At 40.2% G+C, this 23,961-nt stretch overlaps 1 protein-coding gene across 2 annotated transcripts in view; it reads left to right on the top strand.

Moving 5' to 3' along the window:
- The first annotated feature begins 3,762 nt into the window (after positions 1-3,762).
- The window catches only part of INTU (inturned planar cell polarity protein), a 46,955-nt gene continuing 26,756 nt past the window's right edge, over positions 3,763-23,961 (top strand). Inside the window, exons 1-3 of one of the 2 annotated variants that reach the window (XM_062614160.1) lie at positions 3,763-3,940; positions 13,588-14,174; positions 23,061-23,146. In XM_062614160.1, coding sequence (XP_062470144.1) covers positions 3,852-3,940; positions 13,588-14,174; positions 23,061-23,146 — 762 coding nt within the window. In that variant the 5' untranslated portion in view covers positions 3,763-3,851. Of the gene's footprint in view, positions 3,941-9,537; positions 9,696-13,587; positions 14,175-23,060; positions 23,147-23,961 lie in introns of those variants that run through there. The other variant, XM_062614159.1, reaches the window with a different exon arrangement.

The following is a 23,961-nucleotide window of genomic DNA, read 5'->3' as shown; positions in this document are numbered from 1 at the left end:
TCAGAAGCAAAGGGGTGAGGAAAGATAGAACAGCCAGGAAAGCAACCTTGCACTCAAACAACAATTTGCCTTAGCCCTTACTTTGGACACTGAGTACATTAAGACGTGGTCTCCTTTACAAGCGGGGGGGGGGGAGGGGGAACAAACCACCCGCAAAAAAAAAGCAACTTTTTATTCAAATTTATCACCAGGACAAAAAATGTCACAGGCAAGAATGATCTATAAAACAAATACCTCCCTTTGTTTTATAAAACAAAGCCTCCCTGCTCAGCACTCCTAATTTCCATTAAATTCTTACAATCTTCTCATGCCTTTGGTCTTGTTCAGTTGGAATCACAGTCAATTCACTTTCATTCAAGCCTCATACTTAACCCAATACTTGGCAAACAACAGCCCCCAGTTAGCTACTGCCAGGGTATTGGACTAGGAAGTATGTGTTGCCTCAAGAGGAGGGGACGGATAAATAATTATCTAATATTTCCCCTTCCAAAATTCAGTGGAAGGACCATCTCATGGCTAATGATATAAATGACAAATCATAAAAGTGAAATAATGATAACCGGATTTCCATGTTGTGCAGCCAGTGAAAGTGGGTTAGTCTTTGATTCCTAGGCATGATAAAACTTACTAGCCAAATCAAGGAAGTCAAAGGTCTTTTAGTATAGCAAAAGTAGCTTTACTACCTTTTTTAGCCTTTTCCAAAAGGGGATTATGATTCAGAAACTTCTCACCCTGTCAGCATAGGAAATAGTTTCATAATTCAGAGCCTAAGAACTGCTTCTTTAAGAAAACAAAAACACATTACCATCTCAGAAAGAGATCTCTGTCATATACCACGGCCTCACAATACTTTTTTTTTTCTTCATTTTACATTAGAAACTGTTCTTCAGCAAAGCAGAGGGCTTTCATAAGGCAGTTCAACTGGCAGGAAAAGCACCACAAATGGAAGGGGAGCCCAGGCGTACTACAGTTATCTGGTGTGCAGGGTGCCTGTTTTTTTGTTTGTGGGGTTTTTTTATCATTGATCTGGTTTTAACCTGGTTACATTTCCTTCTTCCCCAGTCACTAAAGGTTTTCTTTCTCTGCACTGCAGAACCTTTTAGTCTTTCTCCAGTTGCATGTATTTCATTGGATTCAGGAAATATGCTCTAATGTCATGTTCTCTGTAAGTCAAAGTTAAATACAAGAGCTGACAGACTTCAAATGGAATGGTGACATTCCTTTTGCTATGGCCTACTGCACCCACACTAAAATCCTGCAGAAAATACAATGAAATGGCACTTTGTCTTTTAGTGAAACTTCAATCTGTAAGACTTAACTAAAATAATTTTTGTAAATGTCAAGGGCTGGGGGATTTGCAGAAGCTGAGTTAGAAGATTAATGCTAGCTCATTACTCTAACTCTCTTCTGCATGGTTAAAGTAACAAATACATTCAGGAAAAAATATACGGCTCTGAAAGTATCACTTTTGATTTTCTGCTCCTTTTCATTTCCCAGTTGTCATCCACAAACATTAAGCCTAGGCATACTAAACATGTTAGAAGTTGCAATTCATACCTAGGAAAACATTCTATTTGATATTAAAAGTAGCAATTTTGTCTGTTTTATCAGCAGCATGGTTTTGTTGGATCTGCTATTTCAAAAGCTGCACAAAACCTAAATCACCTTTCTTCATTTGGCACATTTTGAGGCCCTCTTTATTTATGTTTACATGTTCTAGTTTTGCTGAGCTGTAAATAATTCTAATAAAGATCTTCACAATCAATGTGAAACCCATGTAAGAGTATCGTATTAGTACCAGATATCATTAAGCTCAGCATTAGGTCAGTAGTTGAAAGGAGCACCAAAATCCTCCCCTGAGAAAGAACCCAGGGACAAAGAAAAGCTGACATGCATCTTGGAAAAGCCTTCTGGCAATGCACTGTGATTTTGATGGTAATGTTTGAGGGTTTTGCTGTTTTCTACCAACAAATGCCAACCCTAGAGATGGGTTTTGTGTTGTCCTAAGCAAGCTGGGAAAACACACCCCTGTTGTGGCCAAAATTACACATCTCTGCTCTCTCAGGGCATAAAAATAGTACTAAGATTGAAAAAAAAAATATAGCAAAGTAAACCTCTACAGCGTTTTGCCCTGCTGCTGTGACATAATGCTGTTCTGAAAACCACATTGTACAGGACTGATGCAAGTCAAAGCCATCCAGATAAACTGCTGAAGTGCCAGATCTGCATGAAATTCTAGCCTAAAATTTATAGTTTCAGTATGCATGTGTAGGGACTTTTGCCTCTCATTTGCATAAGGAAAACACACACAGCACTAAAAGTTCTGGCTAGAAGTTCTTCACTCAGTGCCCACTGCGGAAGCATTATGCTTATTTTGATACTGTACACCTCAAACCCCTCCAGCTACTCTCCATTGCTCCTTAGACACACAAAATCCTGGTATACCTTCAGTTTCCCTGGCACACCGTAAGTTTCCCTGCCACCATAGCCCTGGCACTACAGATCTTCACAAAGGTTTTATGGTCATAATCCTTGATAGTACTGCTTCTGTTACTCACCTCAGTGGCTTGGTGGTGGCTCCCATGTCTTTGATAAGAGTAAAGTTTAGAGGAGACTGTCCTTCTCTCAAAATTTTTAGCTGCACCATAGAAAGCAAGCAAGCAAAATTTGACAAAGGAAAAATGTCAACACATCTAAATATTAGAGACACACTACTTAGTGAGAATCCCAGCCACAGACTCTGGTGACTCTGCATTCACCCCTTCCAAACTGAGCTGTTGCCACCGTCTACTCAAGTCAAAGCCTTCAAGAAAGCTGAAGCTTTTATTCCATGTAATGGCCAACATCACATGGAGTTGGGTGCTAAAATATTCAATGGCTTCCAATTTGTTGTCCATTCTGTATTATGCTAATTGTCCTCCCCTTATGGGTCTTTCCGGTAAACAACTTCATTGATGTGTTGCTAGAATTCTCAGACACGATGACTTGAAACTAAACCTGACGCTTTTAATAACTGATTGCAATACTTCATTAACTATTGATCTTAAATTACATACAATATGGAGGAGATGGATAACCACATCATGAAAAATTCTGAACATTAGAGAAAACACATTTCTTTGTAAAAGGGAGCAGAGAAAATAAATGATGGCAATCCGTGGGTAAGAAATAAAAATGAAGATATGGGTCACACCACTTTTACGCATTCACATCCCTAATCATTCAATGTATTGTGCCAGAATTTTACAGATGGGAAACCAGTAGGGAGTTCTGTAACTCAGTAATGATCTGAAAGCACTTGCTAATTACTGTATTGTGAAAAAGGGAAACAAATACTGGGTGATATTTTGTGGGAGTGATAATTTTTCATATTAATACTTAAGGAAATAGAATCAACTGGGCAAATCCATTATTTTAGTCAACAGGACAGTAGGCGGGGAAAACTCGTCTCACATAATGGGAGCTGGGGATGGAGCTCTGGGAAAACAAACTACGGCCGCAGTTACGAATGATTTCACTGCGTTTACATGAAACTTGTGTTTTGAGGGTTTGCTAGTTCCTGAGAAGCAATACCGCGCAAGTGTAAGGCAGCCCCCTTCGGCGGCTGGCAAGAAGCCTGGATCAGATCCCGCGGCGGGGCTGGCGCAGCAGACCCCGATCTCTTCGGGACCGGTCCCACCATCTCCCCACCGCACGCCCGGCCCCCAGCGGCGTGAGACGCGCTTCCCCCGAGCCCCGCGGCGTGGCGCCGGTGGGTTTTCGGACCCCGCGGGAGGCGCGGCGGAGGCGGGCGGGTTGAAGGGCTCGCACCTGCCTACGGCCGCCCGCACTCCGGGGCCGCGGGGCAGGCGATGTTCGGGGCGGGCAGGTACAGCATCCCGCGGCCCGTCACTAGGAACCTGGAAGACCTGGACTCGGTGCAGAGCGTCCTGCTGCACAGGTCAGTGGCGAGGACGGGGAGGTGGCTTCTGCTCCGCGGGCGTCGCTGCTGGCGGTAAACCGCGGTCTGCGTCCCAGGGGGCCGGCAGCGAAGCCCGCGGGGCTCCCCGAGGGTGCCTTCTGTTGTGGAGGCGGGAAGTGAGCGGGGCCGGGTCCAGCCGCCTCTCACCTTCCCCGGGCGCCGGCGGGGCGCGGGCGGGGGTGGCGGGCGGCGAGAGCCGGAGCCGCCCCTGTGCTCATGGGACGGGAAGGGGGGCTGCCAGCCGGGCACCTACTCGCCAGCGGGTTTCCCTCCGTCGCCCCCTGAGCAGCGGGGAGCCGCATGCCCCCTGGAAAGGTGCCCTGCAGCCCCAAGGCAGGACTACTACTGGAGCTCTAACGCGCTCAAGGAAACGGGCTGACAGAAGGAAACTCGGCAGCGTCAATTCCGTAATGACTTAGAACTCTTAGAACCCTCTTTAGGGGGAGAGAAAAGAAATCCTAAGTGCACACAAATTTACTATGGGCACTCCTTTAGCAGATACGCAGGAGGCAGGCTGCATGAGAAGCAGCTTCTTCCTGCCATGCTTCACCGTCCCTAACGTGCAATTCTCCACGGTGTCCCCCTACAAAGACATCTCAACTATAAGACCGTGCCCACAGGCAAATGGAGGGCTTTCAAAGGCACCCTCAGTGCCATTTTCTTTGTGCTAGGCGAGAGCCACTTAAACTTGTCAAGGAAAAACCCCATCCCATTCAACAGTGCCCAAGAGAAGCGCATCTCCAGTTGTTCTGTAAAGTGTTCATTTCCTAATGTGTTTTCTCGGCTGCACTGATTTATTTCTCACCCAAAGAAGTATGCTTTCTTTTAGTGCTAACTCCAAACAGCTCTTGCTATGGAAACTAGCAACTATTAACTCAGCTTCTCTCCAGCGCAAAGCATCAAACTGAATAGTGGCTTAAAATCCATTCCTGTGAACATTGAGGATGAAAACGCTGAGTACAGCAAGGTGGGCACACCGGAATCGGCCTGTTCCTGCATTCCACTCTGAAGCTGCTTTATAAGCAGTAAATGTGCTCGGCTGCTTACAGGAGACCCTCTGAAGCCCTGTGCAATATATTTGTCAGTGACTTAACTGAGAATGTTCCACTTCAAAGGAGCATTAAAAACATGCTGACCCATGGTACTGCTTATATTAGTATATTCTCAGTGTAGTATGGTTCTATCATACTCGAAACGCTTGTATGTTGACTGACTGCAAATAATGGTTCTCTTTCATGCTTGACATGCTTGCTATGCAGAGCAGGTGATCCTAAAAAAGCCCTGTAGATTTACAATGAAGTAAAAACAGTAGGAAAAAAAAAAATCTTACTTTAAATAACAGCTGCTTTTCATGTTAGAGGGAACTCAGCGCTGTAAGGCTGTTTTCCAAAAGAATGGGATGGGTTGAGCTCATCTTCCCAAATGCTTCCTGACTGTCTTCTGTTGGTTCTGTGTTCTTCTTGTAAAATACTTTCTCTCATGCAATTGCATAGAGGGAAATTCATACAGAAAGCTTGGAAAGTCAGAACAGTATATTTTACATAGTGAGCACTGGAGTGTTTTCTCAAATGATTTCTGTTCCTTTGGTCTGAAGGTAGCCTTTATTCTCCATTTAGTCTGTTTATATGTAAATAACCCAATTAAAATGACAGTCCAGCATCACTATTCAATCATACCATCTTGCAATATTGCATGTCTCTATGCAGTAATGTCAGAAAAGTTGTGAGCAGAAGATTTTTTTTAATCTCAATCTTAATTCATGTAGCTTTATGTAAACCTTGTAATCACAAAATCTTATTTATGAAGGAATGCCTGTGAAATGTGCCTTTTGTCTCTTAAAAGACTTTGACAGAGTAGGGGAAAGCTGTATGGCTGTCATTAATCTTTAAAAAAGAGAAACTTCTGTCTCATTTTTCTGATGTTGTGCACTGGAGGAATAAAAAAGTCAATAGGAATCAATGGCTGAAAAGTTTGTAACGTCACTCTTTAGCAATCCAATTTTTTTCTTAGTTTTTCTTTAGTTGTTTGAGTAAATCATGTGTTAGCTGCAAGGAACAGACCTGTTACATAGACATGAAAATATTTTCCTCTTAGTTTTATCTGCTTGTGATGTATCATGTTAAATCTGTAACATCTCATGTTCTGTCTGTCCAGTTGTTGGTGGAGCCTTTCAGAAAATACTGTCTGCTTGGAAAACAATGAAACAATAAGAAGTCAATTCTTATTTCTTTATCAGTAATGAAGAGCTGTAATTTGAAGTTTGGAAGGAGAGGGAGAAAAGCAAAGGGATGCTTAGACCCAGCCAGTATAAGTTAGATTCAACTACAGTCCAGCTTTATCCAGTGAGATTTGTCTTGCAGTAGTACCGTTTACTGTTTACAGTGCCTGCACTGTACAAAAGATCTAGAAAGCTGGAAGATCCAGTTGTTGAACTCTCCCTGTTTGCAGCACTGCACTCTATGCTCATCCTCACCCATGCTGGCATTAAGCAGGCGAAATGACCCTGATGAAGAAGGGGAGACTGATGAAAAATGAGAGATCTGATATAATTCCTGGATAGTGCATTAGCACCTCACAGGCATAAACCGGGCACTCCTAATTATCAGGTAGCATTCACTTAAAGCAGAGGGAGTGTTAGTTTGCCTTAGTGTACCAGAGGCGTAACGCTGCCCCTGTTTTCAGCCATGTTGGGAAGAGCTCAGCTACATCCATGTCTGCTAAGTGCGTATCAGTGAAATCAGTCTGGCACATCATCAGTGAATCATGGGTCCCAGTAAGATTGCTAAAATCACGCCTGATTGTACAAACATAACAAGTTAGTCATAAATACTAATCCTAAATTTTCCTGTGCTCTTTCATCAAGCTGCTAGGAAAGACTATAACTCCAGCCTTGTTTCTTCATCAAGTCGAAAAATCAGCTGTCAGTATGTAACAATATGAAAAATGCTAGTAGCTTAAATTGGACAGTGGTTGGAGTAGGGATTCAAAAGTATCCATGCAACAGTGCTAAAAAGTAGAGTTATGCTCTAGTTACTTTCCTCCTTTATTGGAAAGGACCTGTGTATCTTTCTGGTGTGTCCTACACTGTCATCTTTTAACTATGATCTCTTCCTGAATATCAGTGTGGATCAAGGCAGAGTGTTATTTTTAAAATGCACTAGATTTTTGAAGCATGTTAAGCCAAAAAAGTAAAAAGGAACTCTTGTTCTGAAATGAATTTCCACACATGGATTTAGTTCCTTGCAGGAACAGCTGATCAGAACAACCTTAAGGCAAAAGAGAGTGTTTTAATTATCCACTTTTAAATGCTCATTAACCAGTTGTCCAGTAAAGGTGAGTAGCAGTATTGATGCCAATAATGCCTTGTGGCAAATTTTTACCATCTGCTTGTTGATAACAGCAACCTCGCATGGAGAGTTCCTTAGTGAGAAGCATCAGCCCAACTTTTGGACTGAGTGTAAAGAATCTGCCAGAAGACAAATTATTTCAAGCCTTTTTCTAATATTTATGCACAATAAATGAGAGGCTTTCCTCTCAGGAGGGGTTGTGTGGGAAAATCTGTGCCTTCACTAAAATAAAATCCTGCTGTGTGAGATATGTCTTGCAATCTTTAATTGTTCCCACAGCAGCAAAAATTCCACATTTATTTCAGAAGAACATTTAGGTGACTCCCAACTACCTCCCAGAGGACTAGGATCTTCCATTGTCCTTTCCTTCATGATACGGTTATCCCTAGAAAATAGCAAGTAGTGTAATACTGCCACCTCCTTTTTAGAGAGCCTGTTTTTCTCACTCACAAAGCAAACAACTGGAAGCAATTAGCCAACTCTTGAACTCAGTGAAATTTAACTTAACTAACACGGGACCATCTGGCACAGACTATCACTTCTCTACAGAACCACTTTAGTGTGCTGTTCAGTGTATCAAAAATGCTTGCAAATAGAAGCAGAATTAGGGAGGGTGGGACTGTATCTCACCTACCTCTATTAAAATTCTAACTCCTGCAGTATTCCTCTTAGAAAATCATAACATGTCAGGCTCTTTGGGAAATGCTGTTCATGCAGACTGTTTTGTTTTCACAAGGTATATTATCTGGGAAGTGAGGGTACTTTTAAAATATTTTTTCCACCTGTTCTTCTGGAATCAATAGAAAGAACAAAAGCTGGTGCGTATCTTGTGTTCTGACACTTGGAAACAACCAAAGAGCTCTCTTTTCTTAAAAGAATTGTCTGTCATTCGTGGATTATATAATCTGTGTGAAATGATGGCTGCCAGCTCAGAGAGGAAAAAAATTATCTACCATATCCTGTCCTAAACTGAGTGAAACCATATTAGAACAAACACCTTTTTTTCTTTAGGTAGGGAATGTTTCTGTCTCCTCCTTTAGATACGATTTTAGTCTTAAAATCCACACAACAGCGATTTATCTGTAAAATCAGATCTTTTACAAGCACTGAATGGCCACAAAATTTAATACAGGTGACTCCAGTTGAAGCCTTAAGCACATGGGAATGAGTAAAAACATTTCTGTCTGTTAATTCACTTGAAATCACACTTATTAATGAACGCTTCCCTAAAACAGTTTTAAGCACAGAAATTTCATACCAGATTTCTATGCCTCCTACATAGTGCTGCAGTAGCATAAAACCTCTCTGCTGAAGCTGTGCATATATCCCGCTGAGCAGAGATTAAACCGAACACATTAAAAATGTTCCAACAATTATTCTCCATCCCTTTCCTCGTTCACCATGCGTGTCCTGATGGGTTTACTGACACAGCTACACAGCAAGTTGTCTGCAGGGTTGTCATGGGCTTGTTTTTCAGGGATGTAATTTAAGTCCTGAAAACAGAGGGTTTTTTCCTCTCTCTCTTGACTGTCCATGATTTCTCATTCGTAGGCTGCATCGAGTGCTTTAAGGTGCCAGATCATGTAGCTTGTTTGGGTCGGTCTTATATCCTTGCTTCTCCTCCCTGACCTAACTGCTCTCCTGGCTACCTCAAAGAGAAGTTACAGTAGTGCGTCACCAGTCCTTAAAAAAGACTATAGTGTAAAGCACAGTAGTGCATTGCTAACCAGCAGACTTGATGAAAATTACTATTTACCTCATGTTTCCTTCTCCGAATCTTTTTTTTTTTTTTCTCCTTATAAGCAATGTTTTGAGGCATTGAGGACCGTGAATTTCATTACTAGTCTCTTTTATGGGACTGTTGCTGAGACCTTGGTATCACACAATGAAATAGTCTGTGCTCCATTATATGTTTCATATTGGCCCAGTGGAGGATTTTCAAGGGGCAGCTGTTTGTTACGAGGAAGTAAACGAGGTGGTTGTGTACTGCCAAGTGTTTATTATCACTGCCAGCTAGCAGAGGCAGGTGATGCTGCACTGAACACCCCCCCCCGAGCAGCGCAGCGGTAACTGGTGCTCATGGGAGCCCCGTGCTCCGAGGCAGGGTCCCGCAGGCGCCGCCGCCACCGTTTAACGAGGCACGGCTCCAGGCTTCCCACTCCGTCTCCACACAGCCGGCTCGGGGCCGCCAATGGGAAAGGCACGCCACCTCTCACGTGACCTCGGTTCGCTGGGGTGCGGGTGTCATGGCGTCCGGGGGGAAACGGCGGGAGCGGAGCTGCTGAGAGGATGGAGCCGTCGAGTGTAGAAGACGTTGAGCCTGCGGCTAGCGGCGGCAGCAGCACTGGCGATGGCTCCTGCGCCACCTCGCTGTCCGCCAGCTCCGAGTAAGGGCGGGGCAGCGGAGGGCGAGCTGCGGAGCCACTGGGGCGGGGCCGGTGGAGGGAGGGAGGAAGCGGGCTGGGGCTTTCCCCACGCAGGAAAGGGGGCCCTTGGGTTGCGGCGCAGCGGGACTCTTGTCGCTGTTTGTTGTCTGTGTCGTTGTACTAGTGGAGAGTACGGTTTGATTTTCCAGACTGTGTCTCTGTGGTGCAGCGCTGACAGTAACGGGGCAAGCTGTATCCCCTGGGCTGCTTGCTGCCACTCAGGTGGGCGCTGCCTGGAAGGGACAAGGGAACTTAGCTCCTGTATTATAAATGTGTTAGTATTTGAGGGGCTACTATTTAAATGGCCTGTCTTTTAGGAAATGAGAGGTGAGAAGAGAACTCTCTAATGCTGATGCGTATTTAAAGTAATTTATGCAATCACGGGGGATTTTGTTTGGTTTTTAATTTCATATAAAACTCTCTGTTCCTTGCATTAAAGAACTTTGCTTGACAGCTCAAATGTGCGTTTCAAAGTCTATTCAATGGCGTTTTATTTGGCATGTCACTTTCATTGTATAATGCAGTGAAAAAGAACAAGAAGATTTAAATGGGAGAGTTTTGAAGTGTGTTTGAGAATGTATTTTGTGTTGTAGTGGTCCCATACTTGTAGCTCAGAGGGACAAAACTGTTGGATGTACACCCACCATATTTTGTTCCTATGCTTATAAGTAAGAACTCAGCTGTTACATTTCTGCCTGAAGCCATGCCTTATTTATTTATTTGCCTTTCTTCTCCCCCCCTCCCTTTTTTTTCCTTTTGTGTGCATTAGGGTTTTTTTCTTTCATCAAAAATGCCTATTTATTGGCGGGTTTTTTAAGTGTGTTCAGGGGATAAAGCTGTCTTCCATGGTTTTCAACATGGAACATGACGTGTAATACCATTGGATATATTGAAATTCATCTTTTTTTATCTCTGCACCAACAGAACTGTGAAGCTTTAGTTTTAGGTCCCATTTCTTCTGTTGAACCTACAAGACTCCAGCCATCTAAGTACAGGAGCAAGAGGTTAAGATGTGATTTGTCATGAGAAGGGAAGGAGAAAGAGTGCAATTTTGTGAAGTAACAGACACAAAGGACTGTTAGTTGTTTCAAGATAATGGCTCTATAGATGATCTGTCATTTTGCAGCCAGCCATATTTGATTAAATTGAAGATAGCAACAACACCTTAGGAAGAGTTTTCTGAAGTAAAAGTTACTGACTTCCAGAATAAACTTCCAGCAGTTGAAACTGTGCTGCTTCAGACCACAGCAAATGTGGACAAACCAGGATATGCCACAGAACATTCATGCCAGGGTAGAAACAGGGATATGTCAGCCCTGTGATTTTGTGCAAGGCCTATTTTCAGACAGCTGTGAAGTGAATGCCTTTGTGAAAATAGCATGTTTCTGTGTTTGGCTTTGCTTTTTTTTTTTTTTACAGTTTTGTCTTTTAACAGAGTTTAACATTCACTAACAGTGATGGGTCAGAACCCCTTTAGGAAGCCTTAGCTATTTAGAGGATGGCGGCTTTGCACATTCCAAATAGATGCTGCAATCTGAAGCTATACTTTGTCATTGCATAGGCAGAGGTTGGGAAAGATAAAGATGATGATCTTCTGCAAAGTATCATATGGGTGAAATTTAATCATACAGTTAACCCTTGGTTTGTTGTTGCTTGCTGTAAAACAAGGCTAATAGAGGTTAATTGTTTATTGCTTTTGAGTTTCTTTGGGGGAGAATAGTCTTCTATTACTTAAAAATCAGAAGTTGGATTCTTTGTTTCTACTATGTATTTCTTACATACGTGGATGATTTCAGTTGGCACAGTTTTTCAGACGGTTATCACAAAGAAATTCCTGTGTAGGAGCAGTGAAACTGCTCTTAGAGGAATGTGGATTTTCCAGATTTTTATATCCTTCAACTGATATATGCAGAAGCTCAGGTTATTATGTAGGTGCTTGTCTTGGCACAAGGGAAGAGAAACGGGAATAGAGATTTGGGGGGGGGGGGGGGAATAATTTTTTTTTTTTTTAACTTCGTTTAAATCAGTTATGAATGTAGACCAGCCTTTAGGTGTTGTTATAATTCTGATACTTTCTTTAGTAAGGCACTTAAGACATTGAGTAAGAGGAAACTCTGACTTACCCATGACCATCAAATTACCGCAAGTGGTAGCTCTTCTTCTAAAACTATCAACTTGGGCAAAGTAATTAATAAATGAAGAGGAAGTACATGATGTCTGTTCCTGTCTGTAGCATCCCTAGACTTCTCCACGTCACTGGAGTTCCAGGAAGAGCGTAATGCCAATGTTTTCTACATTCTTCATCCAGCCAGATCCTCTTTTTGAACCCTTAAAGGTGCTATGGTGCACTGTCTTTGTATAATATTGTTTGTTCAGATAAACTCTGAAGCTGTATCATTTATCTGTGTATTAAAATTCATGCTCTATTTTAGTTACATACCAGTTTTAAACAAAATTTACATTATTTAGTAGAATTAGCTTGTTCTAGTCTAAAGTATGTCTATTATTTTACACTATTAATGATAATAGTTATGATGTAAGTCTTCATTCTAGTTCTCCCTCATTTGATTTTTCTCAGTGTGGTCTCAGATTGCTAGAAAGGAAGACCTATTTGTCATCTGGTCATCAGTCAGGAAGAATGAATTGGTCTTGTCTGTGCCTGAAAAACCTTCTGGGGTGTAAGGAACACCCCAGGTGTTCCTTACATTGCCTCCTAACACTGTTTTATGTTTTTTGTTTTGTTTTTTTTTGTGTGTGTGTGATCAAAAAGCTTTTGTAATTCTTGGCTTAAATACTTCAGTAAATTAAAGCACTAAATAGTTCTGCTTTGACCGTTACTGATCTCACCCTTCTCTAAGTAATTTTCTCTGTGGTTCGTCTTAGGGTGGGGGAGTGGACCACTTGGCCTGTTGTCTCTCAGCTATCCTTTCTTGTTTGGTTTTTTTTTTCTCAGCCAGAGGAGTATGATTTTCTTCAGTCTCCTTCCCTTTAAAACATGTTTATAAACTACTTACTATTTGTTTCTGTGCTCTGGGCTTGTTCCAGTTATTACATCTTTCTTAAAATGCACTATCCAAAACTGGACATGGTTGACATGCTGCCATTGCCAAATTAGGACAAAAAATTTGGTGTGCTGTGCAGATGCTACTCCTGTTAAGACATCCTGTAGTTGCCTTTTCATTGCAGCAGCTCATTACAAGTGACTTCGTGATCCATTCCAGCTGCTAAAGCTTTTTCTATAGCAGTGCTGCCTCTTTAATTTTTTGTTGTGCATTTTTGCATCTAAGATTGAGTATGCTGGTTTGAACTTGTCTTTTAAAAAGTGTAGCCTAGATCTTGGTCTTGGGTTTGTTTGCTTGTTTTTGTTATAATGAGGTGATTTTGAAATGTTAATCTTGTCTGTCCAAAGGGCTTGCGGTACAATCTGCCTTACAAATGAATAAGGGAAAAAATAATGGGAGAGAACAACCAAGATGACATTTTTTTTCTCAAAGAGAAAGCCCCATCATGCCCATGAATGTTATTAGTAATTAAAACTTGTATGTGTAAGAAATGGTTTGGGGCTGGGTTCTTGTTTGTTTTCAGAAAAGGGAATATTGCTTTCTGCAATGGATGTTTTCCTTTAAGACCTTTGAAGAAACTATTTTAACATCTGTGAGAGATGATTTTCTCTGCTGTATCCATCATTTGTACAAGAAGAGCTGTTGCCCTGATGGCAAAGTTAAAGCATTTAAGCTTTCAATATTCAGGATGCAGCTTTTTACCCCTTTATATTTTTTTATACACTCTCCGTATTCTGCATTGCAGTCTTGCTTATCAGAGGTTTCACTGATCATTCTCCTTTCTTTCCCAGTGACCTTGAGCCTGAATGGTTGGATGGTGTGCAGAAAAATGGGGAATTATTTTATTTAGAATTGAGTGAAAGTGAAGAAGAAACTCTGCTTCAGAACAGCTGTCCAGAAATGCCGGCAGTGAATCATGTCAGGTTTCGTGAAAATGAAGCTGAAGTTATTCAAGAGGGATCACGAAAAGAAAGAAAGTACGAACTGAAGAAATTGACCAAAATGTTAAAAAAGAAGAATCTTTTACCAAAGCATTCTGGTAAGAAAGGCAGTGGAAGCTGCAGTGTGCATTCCACTGGTCTTACTTCCATCTTGAAACACCAATCCGGTCAGAAAATGGGTGTCACTGTTCAGCAAAAGTACAAAGATGTGTATGTTTATGTAAATCCCAGAAAACTGCAGAGTGCTGGAGAAGATGAGCAGCACAGGCTTTTGGAGGCCTTAGTAGGGATTGTCCATCAGTCTTCGTGGAGCAGCAGAAGAACAGAAAAACACGGCAAGAAGGATAAAGTCACCAGAGGAATTGGTGAAGAGAGGCTTGTAGTACATGGATTGGTGCCAGGTAGTTCAGCAATGAAAACAGGTCAAATCTTGATTGGTAAGTAATTGAATGAGTAGTTAACTTCTGCACTCTTCCTTTAAAATAAAGATTTTGGGGGTTTGGTTGGATTTAGTTTTTGAGGCAGTGACTTAAAATATTCCTGAGACATAAGCAATTGATTACAAATATTATGGCAGTTCTTGAGGAATTATTTTAAGTAAATGTCATTGCATCTGATGTTGTTAGCTATTCAGTTTTACTGTGTTAGTGGTTTTAAAAACGTGACAGAAACTAGAAGGTGTTACTGTGGTATGACTATCCTTTTAAGTGTACAGAGAGTGAGCAGCTTGAACTTGGAGCAGCTGCTCCCCCCACCAGCACCACCTTTAATTTAATGCAGAATTTGCTCAGTAGGTAAACAGGACTGGAGAAAAGCTGTAGTTTTCTAAATACTGTATTTTGTTTTCATTCTGTCCTGTACCATCTCCCTTAAATAAAAAGCTTTACTGTATATGCTTTACATGGATTTTGTACTACAGAAATAAGGAAAAAATACTAAGATATATTAATGTTACAAACTTTCTGGACAGCCTTGATTGGCTATTCTTCTGTTTAGCAGGTATAACAGCTGTTGCTTCAGCAGTTGTGATCAGGTAGCCTCCAAATACCTAGTGGGGCTGCAGTTTGAGGAGGCAGTGAGTTAGTGTAGCAGCTCTCCTCTGTGTTTGTTTGGCTCATCAGACACTTCCATGAGCCGATGCAACTAAATAACCTGTCAGAAAGCTAATGCAGAAGAAAAACTGCCTGTCCAGTTTTTGCTGGTGTAGTAAGTTAACCTGGGTCATGGAAGGTCTGACAAGCACCCAAGTGTGAATAACAGATGGGAGTGAACTCCTGTGGCTGGTAGTGAAGGAGCAGAAATACTCCCACTTCCAGTATCAAGAGGCCATTAAAGGGACTTGGCACTTACAAGACCCCAGCCTCGGAAATGGTACATGTGAGACAGCTATCCTACATCTGTAAAGGGTGAAAGGTTGTTTAATTACCCTTGAATTTGGTCCCTCAGAGAGAGAGAGCAAAGAGGTGATGTTGGTTACAAGATCATGAAAAACTTAATACCATAGTAGCGCAAATCCCACAAAGTCAGCATGAGTGCTTTTGAAATTCCAGTGTTGTGTGTGTAAAAAGGCAAATCGTGCTTTGAGTAGCTGATTCTTATAGCACGTGTTTTTGGTAGGGATGCTAAAGAATACTCCAGAGGGAAAATTGGATAACTTTCAAATTTTACCAGAAAGAACTGATTAGTCAAAAAGTGGGGGGTGCAGACTGAGGGGGAGAAGACAGGGAGTTTCATCTTGATCTGCTTATGGTATTTAGTATGATTGGTGCAGGAGTGGGAATTTATTTATAACCTTTAAGTTAATTTTGGGACACAAATTTGTATATAACTGCATGTTTGTATGAAGAAGTGTAAAGTCAAAACAGTGTAGGCAAATACCAGATCCAGGGGATAAAGCTAAACTTCTAAATGGAGATGGTTCTTCAGCTATAGCACTTAATGCTTACTGGAGCAGTGAGGATAAAAACTGTGGGGTTCCTGTTTTATTTTAAATAGAAGAACATTTAAATTAATGTAAAGAGTCTAGCAGATTAATATGTCCTAGGCTATCACTGACTTGCGTTGCCTTGTTTTTGCACAGTGGAAGCAGATACTTTAAAGGATACCCTAGTTACTGATCTCTTAACTGAGAAAATTAGCTGTGTTCTGTGCCAACAGTATAAAATGTATAATTTCCATATAAAAATACTTCAAATTGTGTATCTGTAGTGAACACTGAGTACTCTGGAATTTTTATGTGGTGTCTAGAAATAGGGATGCTTTGCATAAATTATATGCTCAGGTTTCAGTGCTGTCTGCATAGAGAATGTCCAGTTTAAAAAAAAAAAAAAAAAATCTGTTCCTGTCAAAAAACTGGTTTACTACTTCTGTATTGCACATCAGAGAGCTGGATGGCTATGGTATACACCCAGAGCCTAATTTAGAAGTAACTAGTTCAATGGATAGCTTCCTCACGTCCTTACAGGATCTGAATTTGAACAGAAAGTTCAAGAAAAATACAAGTAGAGCTTTGCTTGTTGTATATAACAGTAAGCTTTTAGGAATCCTGTTGTGAATTGTGGAAATGGTAAAGAGTATTTCTGTGGTCACTCCAAAACAAGTATTTGCACAGAAGTCAGCAGCTTTTGAGCCATAACAGATGAGGAATACCTGATCAGTATGGCATGATGACTGCTGGCTGGTTTGGTTATAACATTTTCATCTTCACTGAACAGCGTATGCATAGATATTAACCTGTTGATGTTTTGCATTTTAATATTTTAGTAATCTTCAATGGTGCAGACCATTTTTATTGTTTGTAGTATAGACCTTTGTGAAGCAAATCCTAAGTGTATTTTCTTTTTAAAATCCATGCTTTGCAAGGACACGTCACAGTCTTCCCAGTGACCAGTTTGCAGTACGCGCTGCAGGCAAACGATCTTGACTCAGTGTTGTTACAGAATTTATGTTTTTGCCAATTAATATAAAACTTCACTGTTCCGGGTATTGAGAAAATGAAAACAAGACCCCAAACACATTGAAAAAAAAAAGCCTCTTTCCCTGCCTTCTTTAGGCTCAGCTTCAACCAAACACGTCTCTTTCCCCTTTCCCTACAGGCTCAGGTACCCTTGCCCTTGAGGTGTAGTTCCTCTCCGTGGGCTGCAACCCTCCCCCCAGTGACAGCTGCTCTTTTCTTGAATACCTGTGGGCAGAGGTGACGTGGCTCCCCTGGCTAGGGGATGTTTTGGTACACAGTGAGTTGCTTACAGCAGCTTCAGAACTGACTGAGCAGCACAGGGCAGCTCATGACCTCCTGCCATGCAGGTCCTTCCTGCAGTACTCTGCTACCAAAACTGCCAGTTGCACCCAACCAAGTGTTTTAATTCTTCTGTCTTTAAAATTTGAGCTCTCCTGATTATTTTTCCCAAGACTTGGGCTTGTTGATGTTAAATGATAGCCAAGTTGCTGATTACTTTGTGTTTTCAGTGGCAAACTAGTTAATCTGCAAACGATAAGTACAATAGCCACTTAAATGGCTACTCAAGGTTGAACTGGGAGACTAAAATCTCTTCATTTTTCTTCATTTTGAATAAACAGTACAAAGTGGTTATTGCTTTAACATTTTTTAGTAAAAATAACTGTTTCCCCCCCCCAGTAATCACTCTCCTCAGGTGGCTTCTTCAATTTATTCTGAAATGTGTATCCCTTATAGCTTTGAACACTTAAAACATCTGTTTATTATTTGTGCACTACACTTTAATTTTTTGTTTTAAGATTGCATATGGAAGTTGTAAGCCTTGTTGCTGTACTTCATTAACCAAGTAGAATGCAGGCACTGACCATATGAAAGTAAATACAACAGTTTTGCAGGCTAAAAAAACCCTGCCTTTTTGTAGCTCTCTAGAAAGATGCCATTCTATCCATGCTGTCCATGTGGTGTTTATCAGCTCCTTTTCCTTCCCTTCCCCCCCCTTATATTTAGCGGTTCAGTATCCATCTTAAATTTTCATAACAAAAAAAGCCCTCCTTGATTTTTAAGTCCTTGCTGTCACTTTCATTTTGGTTAAGATGAAATACAGTTACTTTTATCTCATGGCTTTTAAATGTCTTTTGTATTTTTGGCAAAACTTTTTTCTTGCTGGAGTTCATTATTAACAGTATGCAAAGCTTGGTCTGCCATATAAAAATCTGGCGTCTCATCTTCAAGTGTATCTTCAAAGATAAAAAGCTCCACTAAGTAATCACTTTTAGCTCCAGACAAATAAGGGTTGTGATAGGAAACGCCATTATAACTTTTCCCTCTCTCCTCCCCCCTTCAAATTGAAATGGATCTCATTCACAGCAAGGGATACTTTTAAATATTGCTGATCATCATCTTTACTATAGTAAAAACGAAAAAGTAATTCCAATGACGCTGAAAATACAGGCAAGCTCTTTAGCAGAGCATCCTGTTGTTACCCTCACCCTCTTCGAAATTACCTTCTGCTCTTACTGCTCTTGTCACTGAGTATCTGAAGAGTTTGCATGAATTCTCTCTCCTGATCAGTTGGTATGCTACTCAAAAAAGTGTGAAAACTACACAGAGGTAGGGGTTAATCTTGGATGGCTGTAAAGATGGGCTGAAATAACCCAGTTCTGAGCAAGTACGCCAAAGATACAGGCTGTTGTTGAGAGGTTCAGTTGAAAGGTCCAATCCCACCCTCATTTACTGACAAGTCATTTTCTGTGGGTTTCTAATCCAATGTAGAGTGTTATGTGGGAGGATTATTTGTCTTCCCTGAGTAAAAATATGTTTAAGTAGTAAACTTTGTTTCAATAGTAAAAACACAGATGTTGCCCTTGCAGTTCTGAAGTTTTGGTGAACAAGGACATCACTGGTAAACTTGGCTTTTGGTAAACAAAGCCAAGTATATCAGTTACATTTCTATAGCATAGACCACTGGTTTAAAACAGTAATCAATTTAAAAAATTAAGCATCTTGCAGTCATCTTCCAACAGTCAAAGTAAATGCTGGTTTTGTCCTTTGCAGACCATAGAACTAAAAGTCCTGTCAGAAAAACATCCTTGAAAATACCTAAATACTAGGAGAGTTAGAGATTTTCATTAGGAATTGCCATATACAGTGTACTTGTAGAAGAAGCTCTCCAAAGTAGAGAGGTTGGGCATGCAAGCAAGAAATACAGAGTTTGCTTAAGCTTTGCTGTGTTCTCACTGTGGAGTTTGAGATGTTGTTTATGTTCTTTTAATCTCCTCTTGAAGCGTAACAGCATTGGTTTGGGTGAAAGCAGCCTGCTAACATATAAAGCAAGTAATTGATCTGGCTTTCTTCAGAAGAATGTGTTCCATACTTTGCCTTTTTTGGAAAGGAGTATGTGAACATTTGTAAGTACTTCCACCAAGGCACTACCAAGAACAGAGGAAACCAAGTATCAGGATTTAATGAAAAAAGTGTCTTTGGTTGTCTCCCAGTATGGAAGCAGTATTCACTTATCAGGCAGCATCCTCTGGCTTAGTGCAAAGAGGCTGTACTTTCAGAAATGGTCTTTGCAGATTTATCTTTAGGGTATGGATATTTAACAAATCTAAGTCCTGTATGTCCTGGCAAAGTGTCAGGCAGTTCTGGAATAAACGTTTTAGGGATGCCAGCAGCCCCACAGACTCTTCTAAACTTTGTCTTAAAAAAAAAAAAAAAAGAGGAATAATTTTATCAGCTGTGTGCAAACTTGGTGTTTGAGATCAATAGACACTGTTCTTAACTACTACTGTAGTGGATGGGACCAGTCTTTTCTAATGAGAAGACGGAAAGACAGCAGAGAAAATAGGAAACAACTCCTGCCTCTCGTCTCTCTTCAGTTTCATCAGTCTAGTAAAATTCAGTTCTGCTTGGCATTGTGTGGAGAATGTATATAGACATCTTACAGGTTTTTTTTTGTGGACTGAAAATTTTCTTATAATAAGTAATAGAATGCAAAAGCCTGATTATTCATTATAAGGGGATTCAAAAGAAAAAAGCATACTTTATTCCTTAAAGAGAAGGACATGTATTTTTCTAAAGATAAATCTATTGACTCAAGGTCTGATATCCTGGAGCTGTCTGAAGAAAATTTATTTCCTCTTGCTGTTGCTCACAGTGTTTCTAAAAATGGAATTGAGTGAGACTTTGTTCTAATTTTCTTCACCTTTTGACATATATGCTGGTGACTTTCCTGACAGAAAATAGTGATCTTACTGCTAGTAGAATTGCAAGCCCATAGGAGCATGTCAAGTGCCATTTTGTACAGTCAAATTTTTGTATACAACAGTATTGTTGAAAAAAGAAAAAAAAATTACATTATTTTACATCAGGCTTAAAAATGACAGTTTATACAAATGTCTGCTTCTTGTCTATGTCAGTATATACATCTGCTTCAGCAAAGAGTTCACTTTGATGTCCCTGCTTAAGAGAAGTAGTTGGAGGTGGGTTTTCACCCACCCATAGAGCACAAAAATAACTGAAAAGTGTATTAGCAGTACCATCTGTACAACATTTTTTTCTCTCCACTAGTGAAATGTCTCTCTACATCTGAAATTCAGTAATGTTTTAGTTTAAGAAAATTGGGCTTAACTCTGCAAACCATCAAGATAGAGCAACAACTGAAAACACTGTTCACTCTCATTTTATTTAACCTAAATAGATTAAGCATTAAGTGGTATTAGATTAAAATTTACACATTTGTGCTATTCTTTTTACAGACTTAATGTCTGAAGTCAGCCTCACTTTCTGTAAGTTTTTCACACTACTGAAGGGGAAAAAACAATTCTCAAAGCAAGGACATGTGAAAGTAACAAAAGAACACTTGCATATTTAAACTTGTTCACTGGCATTAATTATCACACTGGGTAGATCCTGCGGTCATGTTCTGCTTCAAGATATCCTGTGTTCATCATTTACATACTTCCTATTGTGTCAATGATGCTTTTCATACTGTTACTTCATAGTCTCTAGTCCTTGAATGCTCTTGTGTTTTGCAAAAAATCACCAAAAAAAAAATCACAGAAGCACCCCATCACTACCTCCCACCTCCAATTCTGGAAAGTCTGTACTGGTAAGTACAGTTTACCAGTATAATGACAACATTGTCTCAGTTGTACATCAAGTTGCAGTTCTTTAGTAGTGATACAGCATTTTCTGGCAAACTGAAGGCAGCCTTACCAGCGCTGCTTTGGCTTGGGGGAAAAAGTGGCTCTGTGTCTTTGGGAAAGCTGTTCCATTTATGGTACACAATTACATTTTTACAAATTGAAGGCAATGTAAATATTTACTGCTGCAATTCAAGTTTTACCTAGGTACATTAAGACTCGAATAAATAAAACACTTTGAGTATATAACATGTAAATACTGATTCCTTTCAAAGTGTCCTTATGTAATCCACCCTGGGAGATGCAGTTCAAAAACACCTCTGTAAGCTCTGAAGTGCGTGCCTTGCAGAATATGTGCAGCTCCTTTGAATGGCTTTGTGAATTAGATGACTGTTGTCTTTGCAACAGAACTGGTAAGGTCTCTAGTAAAGCAAACGGAGCACAAGCCACTTAAGTTTAAACAGTGCTCCGGATGAGTACAAGAGCAATTTATGCTTTCTCTGGTAGTTGTGAATGATGATCTTTTATACAGTGTTCTTCAACAAAGGACATGGTAATTCTGTTTATAATTTTTCTTTGTATTAGAGTAGCTTGAATGCTCTGCTTTTGATTACTGATTTTCAAGCCCTGGGGCTCTGGCATGGACTTACTGAATTGCTCTTAAATGCTGGTTAACTTTCAGTTTTCCTGTCTTTGAATTATTGTTGTGTTGAAGATTTGATAGGCTAAAACTTTGCTGTGCATCAAGAAATGGAGAGGTTCAGCTACTAATACTTGAGCTAATACAGAGCTACTAATACTTGAAATAGAAAAAAAGCAATTAATTGCAAGGAGTGATAACATTTTTGTGTGTAATAAAATTTAACCATTTTTTTTCTTGGTTTTGCTGTAAGAAAGAGTAGGAATGAATTTTCCTTCAATGTAAAATAACTGTGAGCAGTTGGTTGTTACCCAGTGTATTAAAGAGGATTGTTGCTTGCATTTGGTGGGAGATTTTGCTTTTATTTTTTGTCGTGATAGTTAGTCACGAAGAATATTCTTTATCTCATCGGCCTTAATTGTGTGTTACACCAATTTTGAGCTATCAGCCTAGTACCTGGGAAGAATTCCAGTTGTATTTGATAGTATTTAACAAGGTAGAAGATGGAATAATAATAATCAGAATTCTTCTAAACTTTCAGATTCTATTGTCGTTACAAGATTCTAAGGAAATTGAGAGACCGTAGAGACACAGATTCTGCTTTTCCTTACTATGCATGTCATTTTCATCCCTGAGTTAGTCTGAGCTGAGCAAGTCTCCCAAGAAAACCTGAAATATGTACTGAACCTTACAGTTGTTCAGTGCTTTATTTCTGCAGTTGAGCACATTTTTGTTGCCAAGTCAAGGCTTAAAGTGTTAGGTATTCAGTCCCAGATGGCTGGAGAAATACTCTGTTTTGAGACTACAGAACCCTCTGCTTTCTACTCTAGCTGCTTCTGCACCTAGCCATTACTCACCCCATCTTTAACCACTATACATGGGTTCTCCATTTCCCTGGTCACTGCAGTATTACTTCCATGTATCTCATCACATGTGATTGCATTTTTATTGAGCACAGGTGAATAGAATTGTAAGAAGTACTCTGGATGGGATTCTCTCAGGTCTTATACTCACATACATTCAAAGGATATGCTTTTCCTAGTGCATCCAGGTATTGTGTTTTTCTTTTTGTCCCGTAGTATTTCTTGGCTACCTTCTTGAGAATTAATATACTATTAATTCTATTAATCATGGCCTAGAACTTGTAAGCTGCTACAGGAAGGGGTGAGTTTTGGTGTGCTTTTGGAAGCAGTAGTGTTTCAGCGGAGATAGCAGTGGAGAAGGATTGGCAAGTAAACAGGGGTGGTTTTGGAGGGAAAAAAGTAAATCTTGGGCATAACTTGATGAGTGAAGTTTGTTTTTTTTCTGATCAAATAACACCAGTGACGTAAGCCTGGATGGAGGGGGGAGGCTTTGACAGTTACTCATGTAAATGATACTAGTGTGGCAGTAAGGCCTTAAAAGCATTGAGGTAATAGACTGATGTTTCTAAACATACTAAATGTTTCACATAGGAACCATCTACATGTAACAAAAGGACATTTATGATAGTTCGAATGTCATATTTTTAAGACAAAACACTTGGATTTGTATTGTGTAATACCATCTGATTTTCTCATGCTTTTTGTCTTTTTTTTATCTCCAGGAGATGCTCTAGTTGCTGTAAATGATGTTGATGTGAATTCTGAAAACATAGAAAGGGTTCTGTCTTGCATTCCAGGTCCTATGCAGGTACAGTAGTTGAACTTTTACTCCAACTGTCCTCTGTAAAAACTGATATTGTATCTAACCCTTTTTCTATAGGAAACAGAATTTAGGTGGTCTTTTTCTCAGAACTTCTTCATCCACTCTTTGAACACCTTGGTTGACTTCAGTCAAACTTAGAATAGAAATTTCGGAGTTTAATTCTGGTAAGTTTTGTGAAAAACAAGTAAGTGCAAGTAAGTGACTCGAGCCAGTGTCCCATTAAGAGACATCAGGCATAGTCCAGCAGTTACATGCTCTGTCATCAGCCAGAGTCAGAAAGTACGTGCAGCATTGTACAAGAGGTAGCAGCATACTTGTAGGTTTAGACTAACTGTAACACCTGATTTTTTTTGCCCAGTGAGAGTATCAAGGGATTCTGTGCGTGCAGGATTCTGAGTATTTATGTTTCTCTGTGCTAACTAGTGCATACCTATGTGGAAAAGTAAGTTTTGTTACTTTTTCTGCTCAGAAAACAACTTGATTATTACATTGCCACTTGCATCAAAATCAATTACTTGTTGTTGAATACAGGGAAATAACTCCTTCGAAACCTGCACAAACTTTTAACCAGTGATAACTTGTAGTTCTGGGTAAAAATGGCAAGAATGGTTGTTTTGAGAGTTGTTCATTCGCTGAGAGCAGAGTATTCAAAAGAAGGACAAGGTTATCTAATACTATGATGTCTTGCTCCTGGTGGGTAATGAATAGTGCTGGAGATGTGCAGTCTGGCGGCAGCATGTCTGAAACAAGATACTCATGTCTAGCTTAAAAATATGGATAGTAGTGGCTTTTTTTGTCAA

The sequence above is a fragment of the Pezoporus occidentalis genome, unplaced genomic scaffold (assembly GCF_034315485.1).
Source record: "Pezoporus occidentalis ecotype Australia unplaced genomic scaffold, CSIRO_AGI_Poc_V1 ctg172, whole genome shotgun sequence".
NCBI lineage: Eukaryota > Metazoa > Chordata > Aves > Psittaciformes > Psittacidae > Pezoporus > Pezoporus occidentalis.
Note: the sequence above shows the minus strand (reverse complement) of the source record. Positions and strands in the feature narration are given on the sequence as shown.